The sequence below is a fragment of the Elephantulus edwardii genome, unplaced genomic scaffold (genome assembly GCF_000299155.1).
Source record: "Elephantulus edwardii isolate Elephantulus edwardi_28Jun2011 unplaced genomic scaffold, EleEdw1.0 scaffold00133, whole genome shotgun sequence".
Classification (NCBI taxonomy): Eukaryota; Metazoa; Chordata; class Mammalia; order Macroscelidea; family Macroscelididae; genus Elephantulus; species Elephantulus edwardii.
The window spans coordinates 8,346,646-8,367,766 of NW_006399883.1; the positions used below are offsets into that span (position 1 = coordinate 8,346,646).

Consider the following 21,121-nt stretch of genomic DNA (forward strand, 5'->3'; position numbering starts at 1 on the left):
CTTTTTCTTTTCTTCTTACTCACTTTCCAGCTCTCAGATGCATAGCAAGTGATAAGACCATGGCCTGAAAGAGATGCACCTCAGTCCTAAAACTAACATCATTACTTAATAATCTGGAGAGGTCCTTGACTGTAGACTTTTCCAGTGTTAATTAGATCACTAAATTGTGTATGTGGGAAATTTTGGAATAGAAAACATGCTACATGTATCTTTTCAATTGAAAAATAAATCTGATGAAAAGATGTTTTGAACTATAATGCATAATTTCAAATAATCTACCTGGCAACCATACTTATTAATCAACATGAAACTCACTGTTGTCTAGTCAGAATTGCTTCACAGCTGACCTTGAAGTGGGTTTCCAAGTTTGCAAATCGCATGGGAGGAAACGGTCCAGTTTTCTCCTGCAGGGCCTCTCTGTTGGATTCAAATCGTCAGAGCCATGGCCTTTGAGTTGCGACCCCCAGTGGACTACAGACCAGAGCTCCCTACATCTGCTACAGTGTATGATAATCTAAACATACTGTTGTAGGTTACTGAGTCAATTCCAACTTGTAGTAACCCTTTATGACAAACTAGAAATATGCTAGCAGGTTTTTTAAGCTGTAATCTTTATGGGACTAAATAGTCTTTTCTCCAACAGAAAGGCTGTTGAGTTCAAACTTTTTCATTCGCAGCCAACTGTTTAACTATGTGTGCTACCAGGACTCCTTTGTTTAAGTATCAAATCCGGGGAGAAGGGGTCATAGAAGTTAGTCTCAGCAGCAATGTATTCCTCCACACCCTCATGCTGAGATTTAGCCCAAGCTCTCTGCTTTTTCTGGGAAGGCCCAGAGTGGTGGAGGCTGCAGCTTCTGGCTCCAGGGAGCAGCGAGCGCTCTGATCGTGGTCCTGGGGAAATCTGGTAGCCCAGATGCGCTGTGGGCTACCTGGCTGTTACTCAGAGTCAGCTGTTCAGGTGCCTCCATAGATCACTGGATTGATCTCAAGATAGTATGTACAGATTTGCAGAGGAGCAGGTGGACTTGCTTCTAACTGCACATTCTAGTTCCTGGGACATCATCTACCAAGGGCTCTGGCCATAGAGGGCTGGGTCCTCACATTGCCCTGTGAGTTGGTCCAGAGCAGCAGCCCCTCAGTGAGGAGGTACAGGGGCTTGCAGGTGCCTTCCTGGGGGTCCAGAGGAGCCGAGCTCATCTCCAAATACTTACAATCTCTATAAAAGAGAACAACGTGTGAACCACAGACCAGGCAGGCAAAGGGGCGAACTGTTTCCAGGAGGGACACTCTGTGCCAGCAGTGTGGCCTGCTCTGTGCCCCAGCTGGTGAGGGCTAAGACAGAACAGATGGTTTCTTTGCCCAGCCTCGGATCAGACAAATTTAAAGGGCAAACAGGAAGGCTGTAACCCCACCCAGATGTGTGTTAGGGTTTCCTGAGCACAAAGGAGCCCAAATGCATTTTACGCTAGTTCTGGAGCCTCTGTCCTAGGAGTATGCGGGGCTGGTCATGGCGAGCAGGCCAGCTGGTCACAGGCACCTACCTGGCCCTGCGAACAGGCATGTCTGCGGCTGTGTTCATTCACCTGGTGATGTCAGCTCATTATCTTACGACCAGGCAATTTTCTCCAGTAAACTACCTGTGACAGGTTTTATTCTGGCATACAGAGGTAAGATTAAGAGAGGATCATTAAGTTGTAATACAAGTTAAGAGTGAAACCAGTATCACAGGCCAGTTTTCAGTTCATCCTCCAAGCAGAAGACAGTTTGCCTTTAGTGGAACAAAAAGTTAACCATAATTTGACTCAGATCAGTGGGGGCTTCTAGTTTGTTCTCACCAATGGTCTTGCTTCCTGTGGTAGCCTCCTAGAATACTCAAGGGAAAGGTAAACTCATTTGCAGACAAAATAGACATGAACTCCTATAAGACAGTACTAGAACTAGACATTATAGGAAAAGTGTCTTCCTAACAAGGTAACTTTGCCTAAGTGGTTGCTAGGTCTCAGAAGGCCTGCATGATGTATGTACATTCAGGTGGCTCTGCAGACGGGCCAGTTGGAAAGTTCTAGGGAACAGGCCCCATGAAGACTCCTTAAGCAGCACTCCCCACAGGGAAGCCTCCTCTCCTGCCCTTGAACACCTTCCTTCAAAACCACCAGGAAAGCCCAGTTGGATGAACAGTGAGGCCTTAGCCCGCAGAGCTATACTGTGCAAACCAGCACACCCCCAAAGCTGCAGCAGGCCAGCATGTCATCTCTGAGACTACTGCTCCTCCATGACCCATGCCCTGTCCTACTCAGGATCAGAACTGTTCTGATGAGTGGCATTCTGGGATCCTCCTTATAACCAGCATCTCAGTACCCTGAGGTAGACCAGGGTGACCCATATATGAAAACAGCCACCTGCTTCTGTAATGAGGACACATGTGCCAATGGCAGTAGCAGTGTAGAGAATTGCAGAACACTGACAGGGAGTGGGGTGCCAACATGTGGATGCTAGATACAACTTTTCAAAGTAGGTATTCTTAATATTGATGACTAACCCACATTAAAATCTGGAATAGGTGTGCATCGGGGTTGCATCCTTCCTCCATACCTATTCAATCTGCATACTGAGCAAATTATTTTGAGAAGCTGGACACTCTATGAACAAGAATGTGGCATTAGCACTGGAGGAAGACTCATCAACAACCTGGGTTATGCAGATGACACAGTCTTACTAGCAGGAAGTGAACTTGAAATACCTGGTACAGATCAGTGATGAGAGCCTTCCATTTGAATTACCTCTCAGAATCAAGAAAACAACAATTTTCACTACTGGATTAATAATAGGTAACATCATGAAAGATGAAAATTGAATTTGTCAAAATTTTCATTTTACTTGAATCCACAATCAATACTCATAGTTCTAGCAATCAAGAAATCAAAAGGCATGTTGCCCTGGGAAAATATATTGTCAAGTATCTCTTCAAGGTGCTAAAGATCAAGGATATCCGTTTAAAGACTTAGGTATACACAAAGTCTAGGTCTTTTATAATTAATTGATATGCATCTGAAAGTTGTAAAATGAATAAAGATTACAGAAAAATCTATGCCTTTGAGTTATGATGTTGGAGAAGAGTACTGAATATTCCGTGGACCACCAAAAGAACAATCAAGTCTATGTTGGAGGAAGTATAACCAATCTTGCCTCTTGGATAAGGATGATAAAGCCTTCACATACTTTGGGCATTGCAGTGTGTAAAGTTCAGTATTTAAAATGGCTTTCCTAGTGGGTGGGAATATGTGAACAGGGCACATAAGCCTATGCACAGGGTGATTGGCTAATCTCACCAATCCAAGGGGACTGGCTCGTCTTCCAATTAAAATGAGCAGATCTAGCAGGGGAAGAGAAAGCCTCATCACCAGCAAGAGTAGCAGCCTGCAGTGTGGTGCATGCCTTTCAGAGCCAGAGACTGTTATGCCAAAGTAGACTTTTGTGCCAAGCAGCAGCAGCAGCAATGGCCGAAGCGATGACCAGAGACCTGGCATGAGATGGGCCCTTGGGACTACTGCACCACTGGAACCAGAGCCAAGAGCCTTTGCCTAAGTTTGTTGGACAGCTGGGGGTGGGGGACCAAAATTTGCAAGGCTTAGAACTTTGTAACACTGGCATAAAACCTTGAAGCTAAAGGCTGAGGTGTTTGCAAACATGTTTCAGAAGCTATCCTAACTGTATTCTGCTACTAACCTTTTAACTTCCCCAGTATGGTTCTGGGTCATCTGGGGGTTATCACATTGGGTTTTGGACCCAATAAAGCAGGAAGATTGAATATAAAGAAGTGCCAGAGCATGGGGGACAAGTCTGACCTCGTGGGAATTGGTTTTTTGTTGTGGCTGTGGTTGATGGGGACGATTTACCTTTGTGGAGTTGGTAAAGGTCAGATATGACCGTCTCACGTGGCCCTTGCTCTCTGCACAGTCATGTACAAACTGGAAGGACCAGTTCATGGAAAAAAGGTATCAAAATGGGAAAGGTGGAGAGTTGAGAAAAGAGGAAGACTCTCAGCAAGATGGACTGACACAGCGACTAACAACCGGCTTGAACGTATCAGAGATGAAGAAGACAGTGCAAGGTTTACATCTACTGTTCACAGGGTTGCTCTGAGTCACAGATGACTTGATGGCACCTAACAACAATAATCCACATTGATCCCTGTTCTCCTGATATCAGATGGCTTTGTCCTTGATAAACACACAAGTATCTAAAGTCATCCATCAACATCCTGTACCACTTTTCATCTTGCTTGTTTACGAAGTTCATATACATTGTGTTTCTTGCTATTATTAGTTCACACTGTTCCATACAATCACTCTCATGCATTATGTTTTATAAAATTAATCACAATTGGACCTTGCCCATCATTACCCTGGTTTTTCTTCCCAAGTCCTTCCCATTTACTTTCCCCTCCTTCCTCTACCCACCAAACTCTGTAACCCTATGATTTCACCCCAACCCATCCTCAGCTCTCTTTCCCTTGAGTTTTCATACATAACTTAATTATCCTTCTATTTTTGCAATAATGGTCTTATGCAGTATTTGTCCTTATTAGACTGTGTTAGTTCACTCAGACTCTTCCAAGGTACATAATATTGGTTGAAATCGATGCTCCTGAGTGCTGCATAGTACTTTATTGTGTGAAGTACCACAATTTCCCAATCCATTTGGTTGTGGTTGGATATTTAGGCTGCTTCTGTGTTCTTGCGATGGTGAATCACACTCCTATAAACATTGGTGTACAAATTTCCATTTGTGTCTCACTTCTAATTTCTTTGCATCTTAATGAGAATGCTCAAAATCACTGGCAATAAGAGAGATGCAAATCAAAACTACAATGAGAAACCATCTCACCCCAGCAGCAATGACAAAGTTTATTAGGGCAGCAAGCAATAAATGTTGGAGATGTGGGGACTCTCATACACTGCTGATGGGATTGTAAAATGATACAACCATTCTGAAAGACAGTGATGCTTCCTCAAAAATTTGAACATAGACACTCCATATGACCCAGATATTCCACTACTTAGGAATATACCACTTTGCATCTGAATGAGTATCTACTCTTTTCTGACTTCATAGGACACAGTCTAGGTAGGCTAACAAGGATTCCATGGGTGGCACAAATGGCTATGTACTAACCTACTAACCAAGTGCGAACAGTCTGAACCCATTTAGAGGCACTCCAGAAAGAAGGCCTAGTGATCTGATTCTGAAAGGTCCCACTATGGAGCGAAGTTGTCTTCCACACTCATGGTATCAGCCTGAAGAGACTCTACTCAACAATATCTGGTTTAAATTTTTTAGATTTCAATAACGAGCCAGATGGCAAGAGGCCTACTATGATGTAGGCAGGGAAGGCAGAAGGACATTGGAGTGCTGTCACAGAAACATCAAAAAACAAGCAGAGACTATCAGAACCAACTCTGTCAGAACTCTCTAAAACAGTCAAGGACTTACAGCAACCGTGTGAATGTTGAATAGAGGGGGAAAAGCAACTTAAAAATAGCAGGAAAGAAACCTTTGTGGCTTTTTCACACACCCATATTCCATTCTCTACTCAGCTGGGAAGCAAAGTAGCCCATGTTCCCACGGTGGAAGCTTAGAGGCCGGTTCAAGAGACCAAAGCTAACCTTACTCACAAACTATTACGTGTTTCTACTCTAACTTCAATAACCAAACTGACATATTGATATTGTACCTCTATAAGCAAACCATAAAGACAACTTGTTGTTATGTGCCATCAAGTTGCTTGCGACTCATATCAACCCTATGTACAAGAGTCCTAAATGCCGTGCTCCTGTGCCAACCTCGCCATAGCTTCTTGTGATGCACACAATCAAAAGCCTTTGCATAGTCAATGAAGCACAGATAAGACATTCTTCTTTTATTCTCTGCTTTCTGCCAAGATCCATCTAACATTAGCTATAATATCCCTAGTACCACGACCTCTTCTAAGTCCAGCCTGCACATCTGGCAGTTCTCTGTTGGCATACTGTTCCAAACGATTTTGGTTAATTTTCAGTAGAATCTTGCTTGCATGTGATATCAATTATATTGTTCAATAATTTCCACACTCTGTTGGGTCACCTTTCTTTGGATTGGGAACAAATATCAATCTCTTCCAGTCAGTTGGCCAGCTGGCTGTCCTCCTGATTTCCTGGCACAACTTAGTGAGAACATCCAGGGCAGCATCTGTTTGTGGAAATAAATCAATGGTATGCTATCAACTCCTAGAGTCTTGTTTTTAGCCAGTTCCTTCAGAGCAACTTGAACTTCCTCCTTTATCACCATAAGCTCTTGCTCATATGTTATTTCATGAAATTCCTCTGTGTCAACCAATTCCTTCTGATACAGTGACTCTGTGTACTCTTTCCATCTTCTTTTGATACTTTCTGGATCATTTAACATTCTACCTAAAGTATCCTTAAGTATTGCCATCCATGGCTTGAATTTGTTTTTCAACTCCTTCAGCTTAAGAAACGCTGAGCAAGTTTGGCCCTTTTGATTTTCTGACTCCAGCTCTCTGCACATTTCATTATATTATCTTGCTTTATCATCCAAAGCTGCCTTTTGAAATTTTCTGTTCAGCTCTTCGATTTCTTGATTTCATCCTTTAAGCTTTGGCTTCTCTGCACTCAATGCAATACTCAGTCTCTCATCTGACATCCATCTTGGCATTTTCTTCTTCTTCAGCCTTTGTAATGATCTTTTTGCATTCTTCATGGACAAATACCATGGCAAAGGACACCCTTTTCTGACCACAGCTGAGGCTCATGATGGTGCCCCAGGGTGGGGTCCTGGATGGGAGTACTGGCTCAGCCAGTGGTGTAGCTGGATGTTTACTGCTGGTTTTAGCACAGACCCGAGGGTCACTAGGCCGATGGGCCTAAAGGCACCTGGTGGGCATGAAATACTCAATGCAGAAGATCAAGGACTATAGTCTTTGGTATGGATTACATCTTAACATCAAGAAAACAAAGGTCCACAGCACTGGACCAACAGACAATATTATGATAGATAAAGAAAGAATCGAAGCTGTCAATGATTTCACCTTGCCTGAATCAACAAGCAACACCCTTGGTACTAGCAGTCATGAAATCAAGTATATTGTACGGGGCAAGTCACTGACAGGGACTTCTTCAAAATGCTGAAGAGCAATGATGTCAGTTTGAAGATTAAGGTGTGTCTGATTCAGGTCATAGTTTCCCAGTCACCTGTTAATGCATCAAAGAGCTAAACAATGAATAAGGATGACAGAAGAAGAATTGGTGCCTTTGAGTACTTTGAGAAGAGTTCTGACTATCCCATAGACTGCCAAAAGAACAAACAGGTAAGTCTTCAAGAGAATGCAGCTTGAGTGCTCCTTGGAAGCAAAGATGATGAAGCTTTGTCTTTCATACTTTAGACATGTTGCTAGGTGACACTATTCCTTAGAAAGGAACATCACACTTAGAAAGATGGAGGGTCAGCAAAAGAGAGGAGGATCCCAATGAAATGAACTGACATAGTGACTTCAGCAATGGGTCCTAGTATGTCAGAGATGATGAGGATGGCACAGGATGGGGCAGAGTTCAGGTCGGCTGTTCATAGGGTGGCTATAAGTTATACAAGATATGACAGTGTCTAACAACAATACACTCACTCTAACCTGGGAACTTGAGAAATTGATACAAAGTGTGTGTCTCTATTTGATCAAACTCTGAGCTCATGCAGGCAGGAAACGGAAAGCAGTACATACTATTTAAAATTTATACGGTTAAATCCACCAGATGCTCTGCTGGAGAAGAAGGGGCAATCTCCTCCTGTACAAGTCAGATCCGATTTGATGGTACACACACAAATAAAATAAAATAAAATTTAAAAAAATTATAAGGTTAATAAAAAAAAAACCCGTGTAGAAGTCTCAGGTTGAGATGACTGAGGATGGACATTTACTAGACAGTCTAAAGATAAGATGAAATAGTGAGAGAGGAAATTAAGATACTCAAAGCCTTTATTTTTTTTTATTTATTTTTATTTATTTAATTTTTTTTTTATTTTTGTGTGCGTGTACCGTCAAATCAGATCTGACTGGTACAGGAGGAGATTGTCCCTCCTTCTCCAGCAGAGCATCTGGTGGATTCGAACCGTGCGCCTCTGGGATTGTAGTTGCAGTTTCTTGCCACTAGGCCACCAGAGCTCCCCTCAAAGCCTTTAAATGCTGGCTTTACCCACTTTTGAGGTGCTATTTCACTCCTTGAGCAGCTGATTAAATCCACTCCCCAGATACTCACACTCCTGAGCCACCATGCACCTGTCCTATCTCCCTGGTTCAAGTACCCAACAAGGGCACCTAAGCTATGTTAAGCGTCATCTAGTTAACCACACATCAGTAACCTTATGAACAGATCAGAACTATATGCCTTATGCTGCACCATCCTCATCATTCCCAGCATGCTCCAGCCCACTGTTAACAGTCACCGTGTCCACCTATCGCATTCAGGGTTTTCTCTTTCACTGACCCTCTACCTTTTCCAGTATGGTATCTTTTTCAAAGGTCTGGCCTCTCTTGAAAACATGCCCAGAGTAAGCAAGACAAAGTTTCACCATCCATGCCTCTAAAGAGTACTCTAGTCACACCTTCTCCAAGTCAGGTTTATTCTTTTGGTAGATTATGGGATATTAAATACTCTTCACCAACACCACAATTTAAAGCATCAATTCTTATTTTCCTTATTCACTGTCCAACTTTCAGATGCATAGGAAGTGACTGAAAATACTATAGCTTGGATCACGCATACTTCGGTCTTTAACCTGACATCGTTATTCTTCAGAATTTGGAGAGGTCCTTGAAAGATTTTCCCAACGAAACCAAATCTTTTGATATTTTTTTTTAAAATTACTGTTATCACGGGTGTGTACTTTGGATCCAAGTAAAATGAAATCCTTAACAACTTTGACCTCTTCTCCGTCTATCATGATGTTGGTCCTGTTATGAGGATTTGTATTTTCTTGATGTTGAGATGGAGTCTATACTGCAGCCTGTAGTCTTTGATCTTCTGAAGAAAATGGTTTGAGCTGTCTTCACCCTCTATTAAAAACACTGGGTCATCTACCTAACTCAAGTTGTTGTTGATGACTCTTTATCCAATTCCAGTTGCTTGAAACATGGACATGTTGTCGAAGTTTCAGAATCCCTTCCTCCAAGGAGCAGCCTGATTTCACTCTCTCTAGCATGAACCTATTTGTTCTCCTAGCAGTCCATGGTATATTCAGTACTATTCTCCAGCACCACAGCTCAAAGGCATCAGTTCTCCTACCATCACTAGACATCGTCCAGCTTTCTGACACATAGCAAGTAATTGCAAAGCCTGTGGCCTGAATCAGGCACACCTTACTTTCCAGAATGACATCATTGCTCTTCAGTACTTTGGAGAGTTCCCTAACAGCAGACTTTCCCAGTGCAATTTATCTTTTAATTTCCTGTCTGCTGTACCAAGAGTATTGACTGTGGAGCCAAACAAATTCAAACTGTTAACAATCTCAGTATCTTTACCATCTATCACAATGCTGCCAATTGGTCCAGTGGTGAGAACCTTTGTTTTCTTGATAATGAGCTTCAATCCATATTGAAGGCTGCAGTCCTTGACCTTCTGCAGCAAGCGCTTCAGGTCCTCCTCAGTTTCAGCAAGCAGGGTTGTGTTATCTGTACAACACAGACTGTTGATGAGTCTTCCTCCAATCCTGATGTCCTATTTCTCTTCATATAGCCCAGCCTCCCAGAAAATCTGCTTTGAATATAGATTGAAACGTTATGGAGAAAGGACACATCCCTAGCATACATCCTTCCCAATTTTGAACCATGCAGTGTTTCCTTGCTCTGTCCAAGTATAGGTTTTACATAAGCATGATCAACTATTCTGGAAGCTCTAGTTAAAGCACCCAGCTGCTAACCAAAAGGTCAGCAGTTCTAACCCATCAGCTACTCTGCAGGAGAACAATAAGGCAGATATATCACATGGACTGCTGAAAGTAAGATAAAATATGTCTTGGAGAGAGGATGCCAGGATACTCTTTAGAGAGAAGGATGGTAACACTTCATCTCACATACTTTGAGCATATTGCTAGGATGGGCCAGTCCTTGGAGAAAGACATAATTCTCAGTAAAGTGGCGGGTTAGTGAAGGATTGGAAGACCCTCAACCAGATGGATTGACACCGTGACTATAATAGTGAGCTCAGTGTGCCAGAGATGATGAAGATGGCATAGGATTCAGATGGCACAGGGTAACATTCAGAACTGTTGTTCAGATGGTCACTATGAGTTGTACTTGACTCAGCGGCACCATAACAATAAAGAAAACATACTCAATAAGAATGTATCTATCAAATAATGTGATTTGCAATGTTAATGGACTCTTGTGAATTTTAAAGTTGAAGACAAAGTAGTGAAATAATTTACAACTATTTAGTATTTTCTGTCTCTTTATTGACTATTTTGTTTTCTTGAGTTTTAGTTCCTTGTGTTTTCCCTTAGCTCTTTGAACATATTTAAAACAGTTGTTTTGATGTCTTTGTCTAGTAAGTTACTTCAAAAATGCTTTTTATGGTTTTATTTTTTTTCCTTATAATGAGGTTTCTTTATCTACCTTGTGATTTTTATTTTTTTGGTTGTTGCTGAAAACGAGACATTTGAATATTACTGTTCATTTCTGCTGTGTGATTTTGTAGGTCCTGATTAATTACTGGTGGATAAAAGTGAGGATACTGTGTTTTTATATGTGATAATTTAGAAATCTGATTGTCCTTTCCCCAGGATTTGTGGTGGATTTTTTAAAAGTCAACACAATCTGTTAATAATCTTTTACTACTATTTTCTTGAGGTAGTAGTGGTTATGGTTAGGTGCCATTGAGTCAAATCTGACTTATAGTGACCCTATAAACAACAGATCTGAATCTTGCCCTACCCTGTACAAAGTTCACTATGACTCATGGTGTGACCCTGTGAACAAGTGATAATGCACCTTGTCCTATTGGAGGATACGAAGATTGTATTCCTAGTTTCCTTTGGTCACTAACATTTCTGTTCATTTAACTTGTGTTCGGGTATTCTGACCCAAAACTCATTTGTTGTGAAGTCACTTCCAATTCATAGCCACCTCTCATTGGACTTTTATGACTGGAACTCTTAATAGAGATTATCCTTCTCCCAGGGAGCTGCTGATGGATTTAAACTGCTGGAGATAATGCAGCTTTTTGGTTAGCAGTGCAGCATGCTATGAATTATGACAGTGAGCTAAAAGAGAAAGATTAAAATAACTCTTACCTTTCAACTTCTAGGTTTTGCAGATTGATGGGAAAGTCTGCTGTTCGGGATCTCTCCAGGGTACTGAAGAGCAATGGTGTCACTCTAGAGACTAAGGTGCGTCTGATACAGGCTAGGGTCTTTGCAATCACTTGTTATGCATCAGAGAGTTGGACAATGACTAGGGAGGACAGAAGGAGAATTGATGACTTTAAGCTGTGGTACTGGAGAAGAGTATTGAATGTACCATGGACTGCCAAGAAAACAAACAAATTCATCCTGGAGAGGGTTAAACCAGGCTGCTCCTTAGAGGCAAGGATTCTGAGGCTTCGTCTGACATACTTTGGACATGTTGTAAGGAGGGAGAGGTCCTTGGAGAGGGACATCATGCTTGGGAGAGTGGAAGGACGGCACAGGAGGGGAAGACCCTCTATGACATGGAAAGATTCGGTGACTGGGGTGTTCGGGATGGGTGTGTCAGAGGCAGTGGGATTGGCACAGGATAGAACAGGGTTTAGGACTGTTGTACATAGGGTCGCTATGAGTCACAAGTGACTCAACGGCACATAACAACAACATCTGTGCTGGCACTCTCCCTCAGCACCTAGCCCAGCTTACACTGAGTGTAAAGTTCATTTGACAGTAAAACTGGAGAGTGTCCTCAAGTATTTTCTGAGCATGAGTCCTGTTCTGGGCATGCACATGACTTCCTAAATTTCTCTTTTATTTCAGTTTAACTCAAAGGGGTCTGGTGGTATCTTAAGTGGTCTGTCAGGTATATAACATGAGAAGGTGAAACTTACACAGGAAGACCCAAAAGAAAATACAATGGAGATTACCAAGGATACATAGAAAAAATACGAAGATGGTAAATTATAACATACCTTGATGCAGGTCTATATAGGATTGTAACCAGGAAAAAGAACACAAGAAGATGAAATTTTAGGAGAGGCTTTGTGTATGGCAAGAAGGCTGAAATTAGCTAAGTTTTTCAAGCTGCATGAGGATTGGAGATTTTTAATTTTGATGTGGTGCTGGACAAGAGTCTTGAACATACCATGGACCACCAAGAGAAACATGTCTATCATCAAGAGGATGAAACCAAGCTGCTCCTTAGAGGCAAAGATTTTGAAGCCCCATCTCATATACACATGGCCAGGAAGGAACACTCCTTGGAGAAGGACACCATACTTGAAAGGGTGGAGGGACAGTGCAGGAGAGGAAGACCCTGGCTGAGATGGATTGACACAGTAACTGGAGTAATGAGGATAGGTATGTCAGAGACAGTAAGACTGGCTCAGGATAGGGTAGAGTTCAGAAATCTTGTACATAGGATTGCTATGAGTTGCAGGCAACTCAATGGCACATAACAACCACCACCACCAAAAAGAATTAGTTGGCACTGAATCACTTTTTGGAAATAACATATTATTAACAGCCAGTTGTAACTAAGGAAGACGCTTAGGCTGCACTGAAGGCATTAGCAAAAAAATAAAATAATAAAATAAAAATAAAAATAAAATAAAATGCCCTGTGAGTTGGTAGAATACCACTTGACATGTTTCAACAAACAGATGCAGCCTTGGATGTGCTCATTAGCTAGCTCATATCAAGAAATTTGGAAGACAGTTACATGTGTGTCTAGAACATGAATGGTAGTTCTTAGGTGCTTTTGATTTTACAACTCATAGTGGCTAAGAACATCAAATCTGAACCCTGTCCTGTGCCATCTGAATCCTATGCCATCTTCATCATGAGCTCACTATTATAGTCACGGTGTCAATCCATCTGGTTGAAGGTCTTCCAATCCTTCACCAACCTGCCACTTTTCTGAGAATTATGTCTTTCTCCAAGGACTGGCCCATCCTAGCAACATGCTCAAAGTATGTGAGATGAAGTGTCACCATCCTTCTCTCTAAGGAGTATCCTGGCATCCTCTCTCCAAGACATATTTGATCCTTCTTTCAGCAGTCCATGTGATATTTAGTGCTCTTTTCCAGATGCAGAGAAATGAATGAATCTGTTTTATTCTTAACCTTCATGTGAAAAGTAGAAATCTTAGAAAAGTTTATTACTCCTTATAATTGGCGTTAAGTACTTTTCCTACGATATGCATTCAGAACATGTATTTTCCAGTTAAAGGCGTTTTAGGAAGACCTCCTGCTATCCTTAGCACCTTTAAAACCAGGAGAAAAAAAAAATATCCTTAATCATATTCATCTACTAATTAGCTAAGCTATGTAACATTCAAGAGTTTGGCCCAGTTTTCTCTGTATACCCTGCTGACCCCATCTTTCACAGAGGAAAACACTGCAGTTCCAGAAGAGACAAAACTTTAATACATTGGTTTATCACTGTTAACCTTAACAAACAAACAACAACCAAAAAAGAAAATGATAGTGTGTTAGAGTAAGTACAAAAAACACAGCATCCCCAATTTTATTCACCAATAATCAGGACCTACAGAACCACACAGCACAGATGGACCAATTTCTGCTTCCATGAATTTTAAATTGCCTTTTACAACATTTCCCTGGCGCCGATGAGCTAATGTTCCACAATATGTTGGTTTGTGAAATTCAAGCAACTGCGCCTTCCTCTCAGCTCCTCCATTCAGCCTCAGCCACACACTGCACATCGGCCATAAAAACCTACTCAAAAGAAAAGTGAAGTTATTTTAAAATGCCACACACAGCAAAGACAGTCTCTAAGTGTGCATCAGACTGTGTGTGGAAGGGTGACACCTGCATGTGCCTTGCTTTTAGGTCCTACAGAGTCAAATGAGGGCAGCAGCACCAGGGTGAAGTCAGAATGTATATGAGAACTTTAAGAATAAGTAAAATGGCAATTTTCATTCTCCCATATCATGACTTCTGAGAAAATTAAGTGTATTCTCCTTTGTTTTTCACCAGTGCCTAGCCACAAACTTACAAACTTGACCTCATGACATGAGCAGATGAGACACCTATACCTAGTTGGTTGTAATGGGGTACAGATACTCAGGAGCAAAAGGCATACCATGATCATTTAAATAATTTCAACCAATTATGTATCTTCAAATAGATGAGGCTGCTTTTACTACATTTGCTACAAGAAAAGTCAAACCTCTGTGTTTATAGACAAAAGGTCCACCATAACACAAGGGTTTTATACTAACCATTTGTGTGTATTTTAATATATAAGAACAAGTCAGCTTCATAGATCTATAGTATTTTAGAAAACAATAGTTTTAGCACATCAATGAGTCTTCTGATTTTCTTTATTAAAAAATTAGTCTCAAAAATACAGAACATAAGATGTCATCTGAAATAGCAGGTTCACCAAAGGTTATAAAAATAAACCTGCCTTGGGGTTGTATTAATTACAATTACTAGAGAGAGAATGAATTCTTTTTTTAAAATAAAGGCATGTAAGGAAAATTCTGGACAGTGGAGCAGATGGTTATTTAATCTCTCATTTGACAGGTGAACTTACAGAAAGTCTAAGCAGAAAAAAAATTTCTTAAGAATTTCCAAGGACCACAATTATGGGTACTTTTCTGTACAAATGGAGTTTTTTCAGGTTCACTTTTGCACAGGTTAACCAACCATCCAAGTATTTCACTTATAAGAGGACGTTATGAATGCTCAATCCATCTCCATCTCTAGTCAATCATTTTGCCTTCTCTATACTCATAGCACAAGGTGATAGTTTTAAAGATGCAAAGTTGAGGGGTGGGGCATTGGGACAGACAGGGAAGGAATGTGAGTATTTTTACCAAATCCTCTATGGCTATGAAAGTACCCCTATGTATCCTGCTCCAGAACACGCAGGTCCTCCAGGAGCTCCTGGGCCACGCTCTGGAGGTGAGGGTTCCGGCTCTTTGACATTGCCAGGATGCGCTGCAGAGGAAGGGAACTCCGGAACTCAGAAGCTGACTTGGAGAAGACTTCTGGTTCCAAAACCACAGACTGGACCAGGCGTAACACGTGGAGACACACTTCTGCATCCGGATCTGCAGGGGTAAAGTCTAATTAGAATTAAACTACAATATCTAGATGTGATTCTATCTTTGAGAAGTTCTTGGTCCTTGTGAACGACAGATTTATTAAGTTTAAAAAGTACATCTGATTCAGAAGGTCATCTCTTGATATAAAAGCTTAGTTTTAAGAGCAGCATTAAAAACTTAAATCATCATCCACTGTTCATAATCTTATAATATGAAAATTCTGAACTAAAAACACAAGATAGGAGAGTCTTTCATGTTGTCTGGTATAATTCTGCCAGTTATGAGATCTTTAAAATAGTATTGCTCCATGTTCACTCTAATTGCAGGAAGATGACATGCAGACACATATATCCCGGCCTCTGAACCATATAATGTTTCGAGCATAATACACACTGTATTCTATTCTCTTCCATGTCCCTCAGTTACATAGCCAGGTTGTTGTTGCTATATGCTTTCAATTCCAATGGATAGCAACTCTACAGGACAGAACAGAATGGCCCAACAGGCTTTCCAAGACTATAATCTTTACAAGCACAAATGGAGAGGGCTTTTGTCCTGCACACAGCAGCTGGCTGCCTTCCACCACTGACCTTTTCATTAGGGACTGAATGCTTAACCACGTGTTACCAGGGCTGTTACATAATAGAGTATTTCAATGCATGTTGTAAACAGCCTCAATACAAAATGATACTTTGTAATCAACTTTCCTTATCTTTTCTCCCTATTAGAAACCTTAAAAATACTATTAATTCACTTCTGAATAATTGTTGTTATGTGCTGTCAAATTGGAACCAACTTATAGCTGAAGCTCCACTGGCTTTTCAGAGTCTGTCCAAGTACTCCAACAGAGCAGCTGGTGGATCCAAACTGTGAGCCTTTGGGTTGGCAGTGCAACTCCTTACAACTAAGCCACCAGAGTCCCCTAGACTAGGCAGTATAATTAAAGAAGGCTAAAAACTGTTACCTCCTTCTTAGCACTACAATTACTAACAAAAGTTTTTAAAGTAGTTACAGAGTAGATTGAAGAAACCCTCAGCAGGGCCAGCTTTAAACAAGGAAGCAGTGACAACTGCAAGCCTCACCCCTCTAAAACAAAGGCCTGATGACACTGGTAAGGGCAGCAGGTCCTGTTAACAGCATGGCATACCTCCTTGTGAGAGGAGTAAAGACAGAGCCATGCCCTGTAGGGATGTCTGTCCCCAAGAGAGAGACGGGGCAAGCCTGGCCCAGATCATGAGGGGCCTCCTACTGTGGTCAAAACCAAACCTACTGGCATCAAATATTCTGATTCATGGCAATGCTCCACCAGACTTCCAAGGTTATAAATCTTAAAGAGAGGAGATTGCCCATCTTTTTCTTGCATAGCAACTAGTGAATTCTGTCTACCAAGCTTTCAGTTGCCAGCTAACATTTAACCTACTACAGCAAAAGGGCTTCTTTCTTACTGTGGAAAAAGGGTAAAATCCTGCCAAAGAGACCTGGGCAGAGTGCCCTATCCTAGAGCGGTAGGGTAGAAGAATTGGGAAATCACCACCACCAAAACACAGATGAAGAGGCCTGCCTGAGACTGAAAAGAAACCAGAATAAATGAAATTGCTGCTCTACTTTCTACCACTGTTGTTGTTGTTGTTAAGTGCCGTCAAGTCATAGACGACTCATAGTGACCCTATGAACAAAAGACCAGAGGACTGTTCATAGAGATTCCCGAGGCAAGCCATTTTTGGAAGTGGATGCCACTCCTGCTTCCAAGCTTGTTTTAATAAGAAAGCTCCACCAAACACTGTCCACCATGGGTAAACCATTATCACATTTGGCACATCAGTGTCACAGTGTTTAGCATCACAGAAACCATGAGTTACCTCTGTACAGCAATGCACAGACCAGTGCAATACCCCCTAGAAGAATGTTTGACCAAAAACAATTTAGACCTGGCCTTCTGAGGGCCACCGATTAAAATCACCCACCTTGGGCTTGGTAGCATAACTTTCTGTCCACTAGGCCAACACAGCTCTCTCTATGTTGTCGTTGTTATTGTTGTTAAGTGCCATCAAGTCGCAGACGACTCATAGTGACCCTATGAACAAAAGACCTGAGCACTGTTCATAGAGTTTCCGGAGGCAAGCCGTTTCGGAAGTGGATGCCACTCCTGCTTTCAAGCTTGTTTTAATGTGGAAGCTCCACCAAACACTGTCTTCTAGTTTAACAAATACCTATCAGCAAATATAAGCCATGGGGAGGGGCAAGTAAAGGCAAGGCACTCCTCCTCCCTCCAAGACAAGTGCCAAGAGAAGGTCAAAAGCGGGGGTTGGGGGAGGGGTGTTGGGCAGGAACACTGAGAAAAACACTCAATTTGTCCCTAAACACAGGGGAAAATTAGAGGAATCAGAAGCCTGAGTTACACTGTGGGTAACTATAGTCACAACAAAACACGAGGTGAATCCTCTACATCAAAGGTCAAAAAAAGGAAGTAAGGTCATGTCTCTTATTATCTACTGCAGAGTTAGTCAACTATGACCTAGCAGGCAAATCAAGTCTGTGCTGTGTTTTTTGTGCAGGACATTAGTTAAGAATGAGTTTTACATTTTTAATTATTAATGTTAAAAATGATTTAAAAAGAATAAGGGGTCACCCTGCAACAAAAGCAAAGTTCAACAGTGTAGCAAACAACAAATGCCAGTGAGATTTTGGACAGATTGGAACTCTTATTCACTTCCGGTGGGAGTGTAAAATGGTACAACCACTATGGAAGATGGTCTGGCACTTTCTTAAAAAGTGGGAAACAGAAATACCATTTGACCCATCAATTCCGCTACTGGGAATATACCCTAAACACACTAGAGCTGCAACTCATACAAGTGGATGTATGTACACCTGTGTTTATTCCTTCATTATTCACAAGAGCAAAGAGATGGAAGCAACTCAAATGCCCATCAACAAATGAATGGATAGAAAAACCTATGGTACATCCACAAACTGTAATATTATACAGAATTGAAAAACAATAAAATAGTAAAACATTACACAACATGGTGGAACATTATGTTGAGTGAAATTTCGAAGTCACAAAAAGACAAATACTGCCTAACATCACTATTATAAAATAGGACAGAAAGATAGGCAGAAGTGGCATGTGGCACCGGCTCCAGGGACATCTGCCAAAGGTGGCCACTACGAGGAAAGTATATGAGTAAGAGAGGAGGAGGAGGTGAACCATCAAAGAAAAGAAAGATCAAATAAAACAGAGGAAATAAGCAAGGAAACCCTGGGAAGCACTGAATGCAGCAAAATAAGAACAATGGATCTCAAGTTCAACAACTCCAGAAAATATATTTCCATCACCATTCCTTCTAAAACACAAAGAATGTCACCACATCCATGGTACTTGGCATAAATCTCAGCATATTTAACAAACTTACTCAGTTTTTCATCTGTGTTGCTGGGGTTTTTGTATTTTATCTTATTTACAGATATTTATGGGTAAAAAGAAAAGTCATTTGTATTATTAAAAAATAGGACAGACATGGGGGAGTTTGGGAGAGAATGGCATATAGATACAGTACAGTGTATCATACAGTATAGAGTGTATAGATTATTAATACTGAATGAGAAGAGATGAGGGGAATAATTGTCTAAAAGCAATAGATGATTTTGCATTATATGTATGAAAACAATCTGGAACAAGGGGTGCACTGAAGGGTGGGCTGAGGTAGAAGGAGATAAGGGGAGAGAAAAGGTTCAATAATGAATGAATGAATAAAAGAAAAAGCAGGAGCGAGCATGCGAGAGAATATACAACAAAAACATGTCATGAAATATTAAAAAATATACAATAAAGAATATAGTATTTTGAATATAAAAGTTAGCCCCTAATACTCAAAATATTATCTAGCTTACCCCAAAAGCAGTGGCAAAGTTTAACAGGATAGTAAGCAAAAATGTTGGAGAGGATGCAGAGAGATAATTACTCTCATACACTGTTGGTGGGATTGTAAAATGGTACAACCATTCTAAAAGAAAGTTTGGCGTTTCCTCAAAAAGCTGGACACAGAAATTCCTTATGACCCAGATAGTGCACTCCTTAGAATATATCCTGAGAAAATTAGAACATAGACACAGATTGTACACCAATGTTCACAGCAGCATTATTCACCATTGCAGGAACACGGAAACTGCCCAAATGTCTAATCATAATTGAATGGATTGAGAAATTGTGGTACATACACATGATGGAATACTAAGCAGCACACAGGAGCAATGACTTTGAAAATCATTACGGAACTTAGGAGGGACTGGAAAGCATTATGCTGAGTGAACTAACTCTGTTCCATGAGGACAAATATTGTATAAAACCATTATTGTAGAAATAGAAAACTAGTAAAACATGTATGAGGATCTAAGATGGGGAGAGTAGGAGCAGAGGGGTGAGGACGAGTAGAGGAGAAATAACAGGGTTGCACAATTTAACAGGTAGAGGGAGGGTTTGATAAAGGAAATGGGAAAGATATGGCAAGGATCTGGAAAGAGAGGGCAACAGTGGGAATATTTCAATTAAAAAAAAAAAAAAGAATTTTTGCCTCCATGGAGCAGCCTGGCTTTACCTCTCCAGGATGAATTTGTTTGTTCTCCTAGCAGTCCATGGCATATTCAATACTCTTTTCCAGCACCAAAGCTCAAAGACATCAATTCTCCTTCTATCATCCCTAGCCATTGTCCAGCTTTCTGATGCATAGCACGTAACTGCACAGACCATGGCCTGTATCAGGGACACCTTCATCTCCAGTTTGACATCATTGCTCTTCAGTACTGTGGAGAGGCCTCTGACAGCAGACTTTCCCAATGCAATTTGTCTGTTAATTTGCTGGCTGCTGGTACCAAGTGTGCTGACTGAAAAGCCAAGCAAACTGAAGCTGTCAACAATATCAATCTCTTCATCATCGATCATGATGCTACCAATTGGCCCAGTGGTAAGAATCTTTTTTTCTTGATGTTGAACTTCAATCCATATTGAAGGCTGCAGTCCTTGACCTTCTGCTATAGCTCAGTCAAACTGACATGGGGTGTGTGTGTGTGTGTGTGTGTATGTGTGTGTGTGTGTGTACAATTTAATCAGTGACAATTGTTATCAAACTTATCCTACACATGGCAATATCCTATGCTAAGTTTAATTGTAGGGTTTTCAAGAGTATGATCTTCCAGGTGTCTTCCAAGGTATGTGTGAATCATTAATCTTTTGCTGACTAGTGTTTAACAAAGGGCCTCTTCTGTAAGCAACCTATAAAGTTCTAGAGAAGGAGAAAAACCATACATAATCAGAAATCAAAACTTCTCAACAACATTGATCATTAGAAGATAATGAAATGATGTCTTTACAGTCCTTAGGATTAAAAAATAAAATTGTTTTCTATCTAGAATATATTGTTGTTAAGTGTCTTTAAGTTGCCTGGGCCGCATAGTGACTCTAGGTACAACAGCTCTGAAGCCTTCCCTGTCCTGGGCCAGTCTCACAGACTCCAACACACCTATCCCCATTTCCCCAGTTGTTGTTGTTACGTGCCGTCGAGTCGTTTGCGACTCACAGCGACCCTATGTACAACAGCCCTAAACCATGCTCTATCCTGTGCCAATCTCATTGCCTCTGACACACTCATCCCGAATACCCCAGTCACTGAATCAATCCACCTCATAGACGGCCTTCCTCTCCTGCGCTGTCCCTCCACTCTACCCAGCATGATGTCCCTCTCTAAAGACCTGACCCTCCTTACAACATGTCCAAAGTATGTCAGACGAAGCCCCAGAATCCTTGCCTCCAAGGAG

The 21,121-nt window shown here is 41.2% G+C and overlaps 1 protein-coding gene across 1 annotated transcript in view; it reads right to left on the reverse strand.

Annotated features, from left to right (window-relative positions):
• Positions 1-15,104: 15,104 nt before the first annotated feature.
• The window catches only part of HSF2BP (heat shock transcription factor 2 binding protein), a 287,065-nt gene continuing 281,048 nt past the window's right edge, over positions 15,105-21,121 (reverse strand). The window contains exon 8 of the mRNA XM_006894052.1: positions 15,105-15,313. Within this exon, the coding sequence (XP_006894114.1) occupies positions 15,105-15,313 (209 nt within the window). The remainder of the gene's footprint in view (positions 15,314-21,121) is intronic.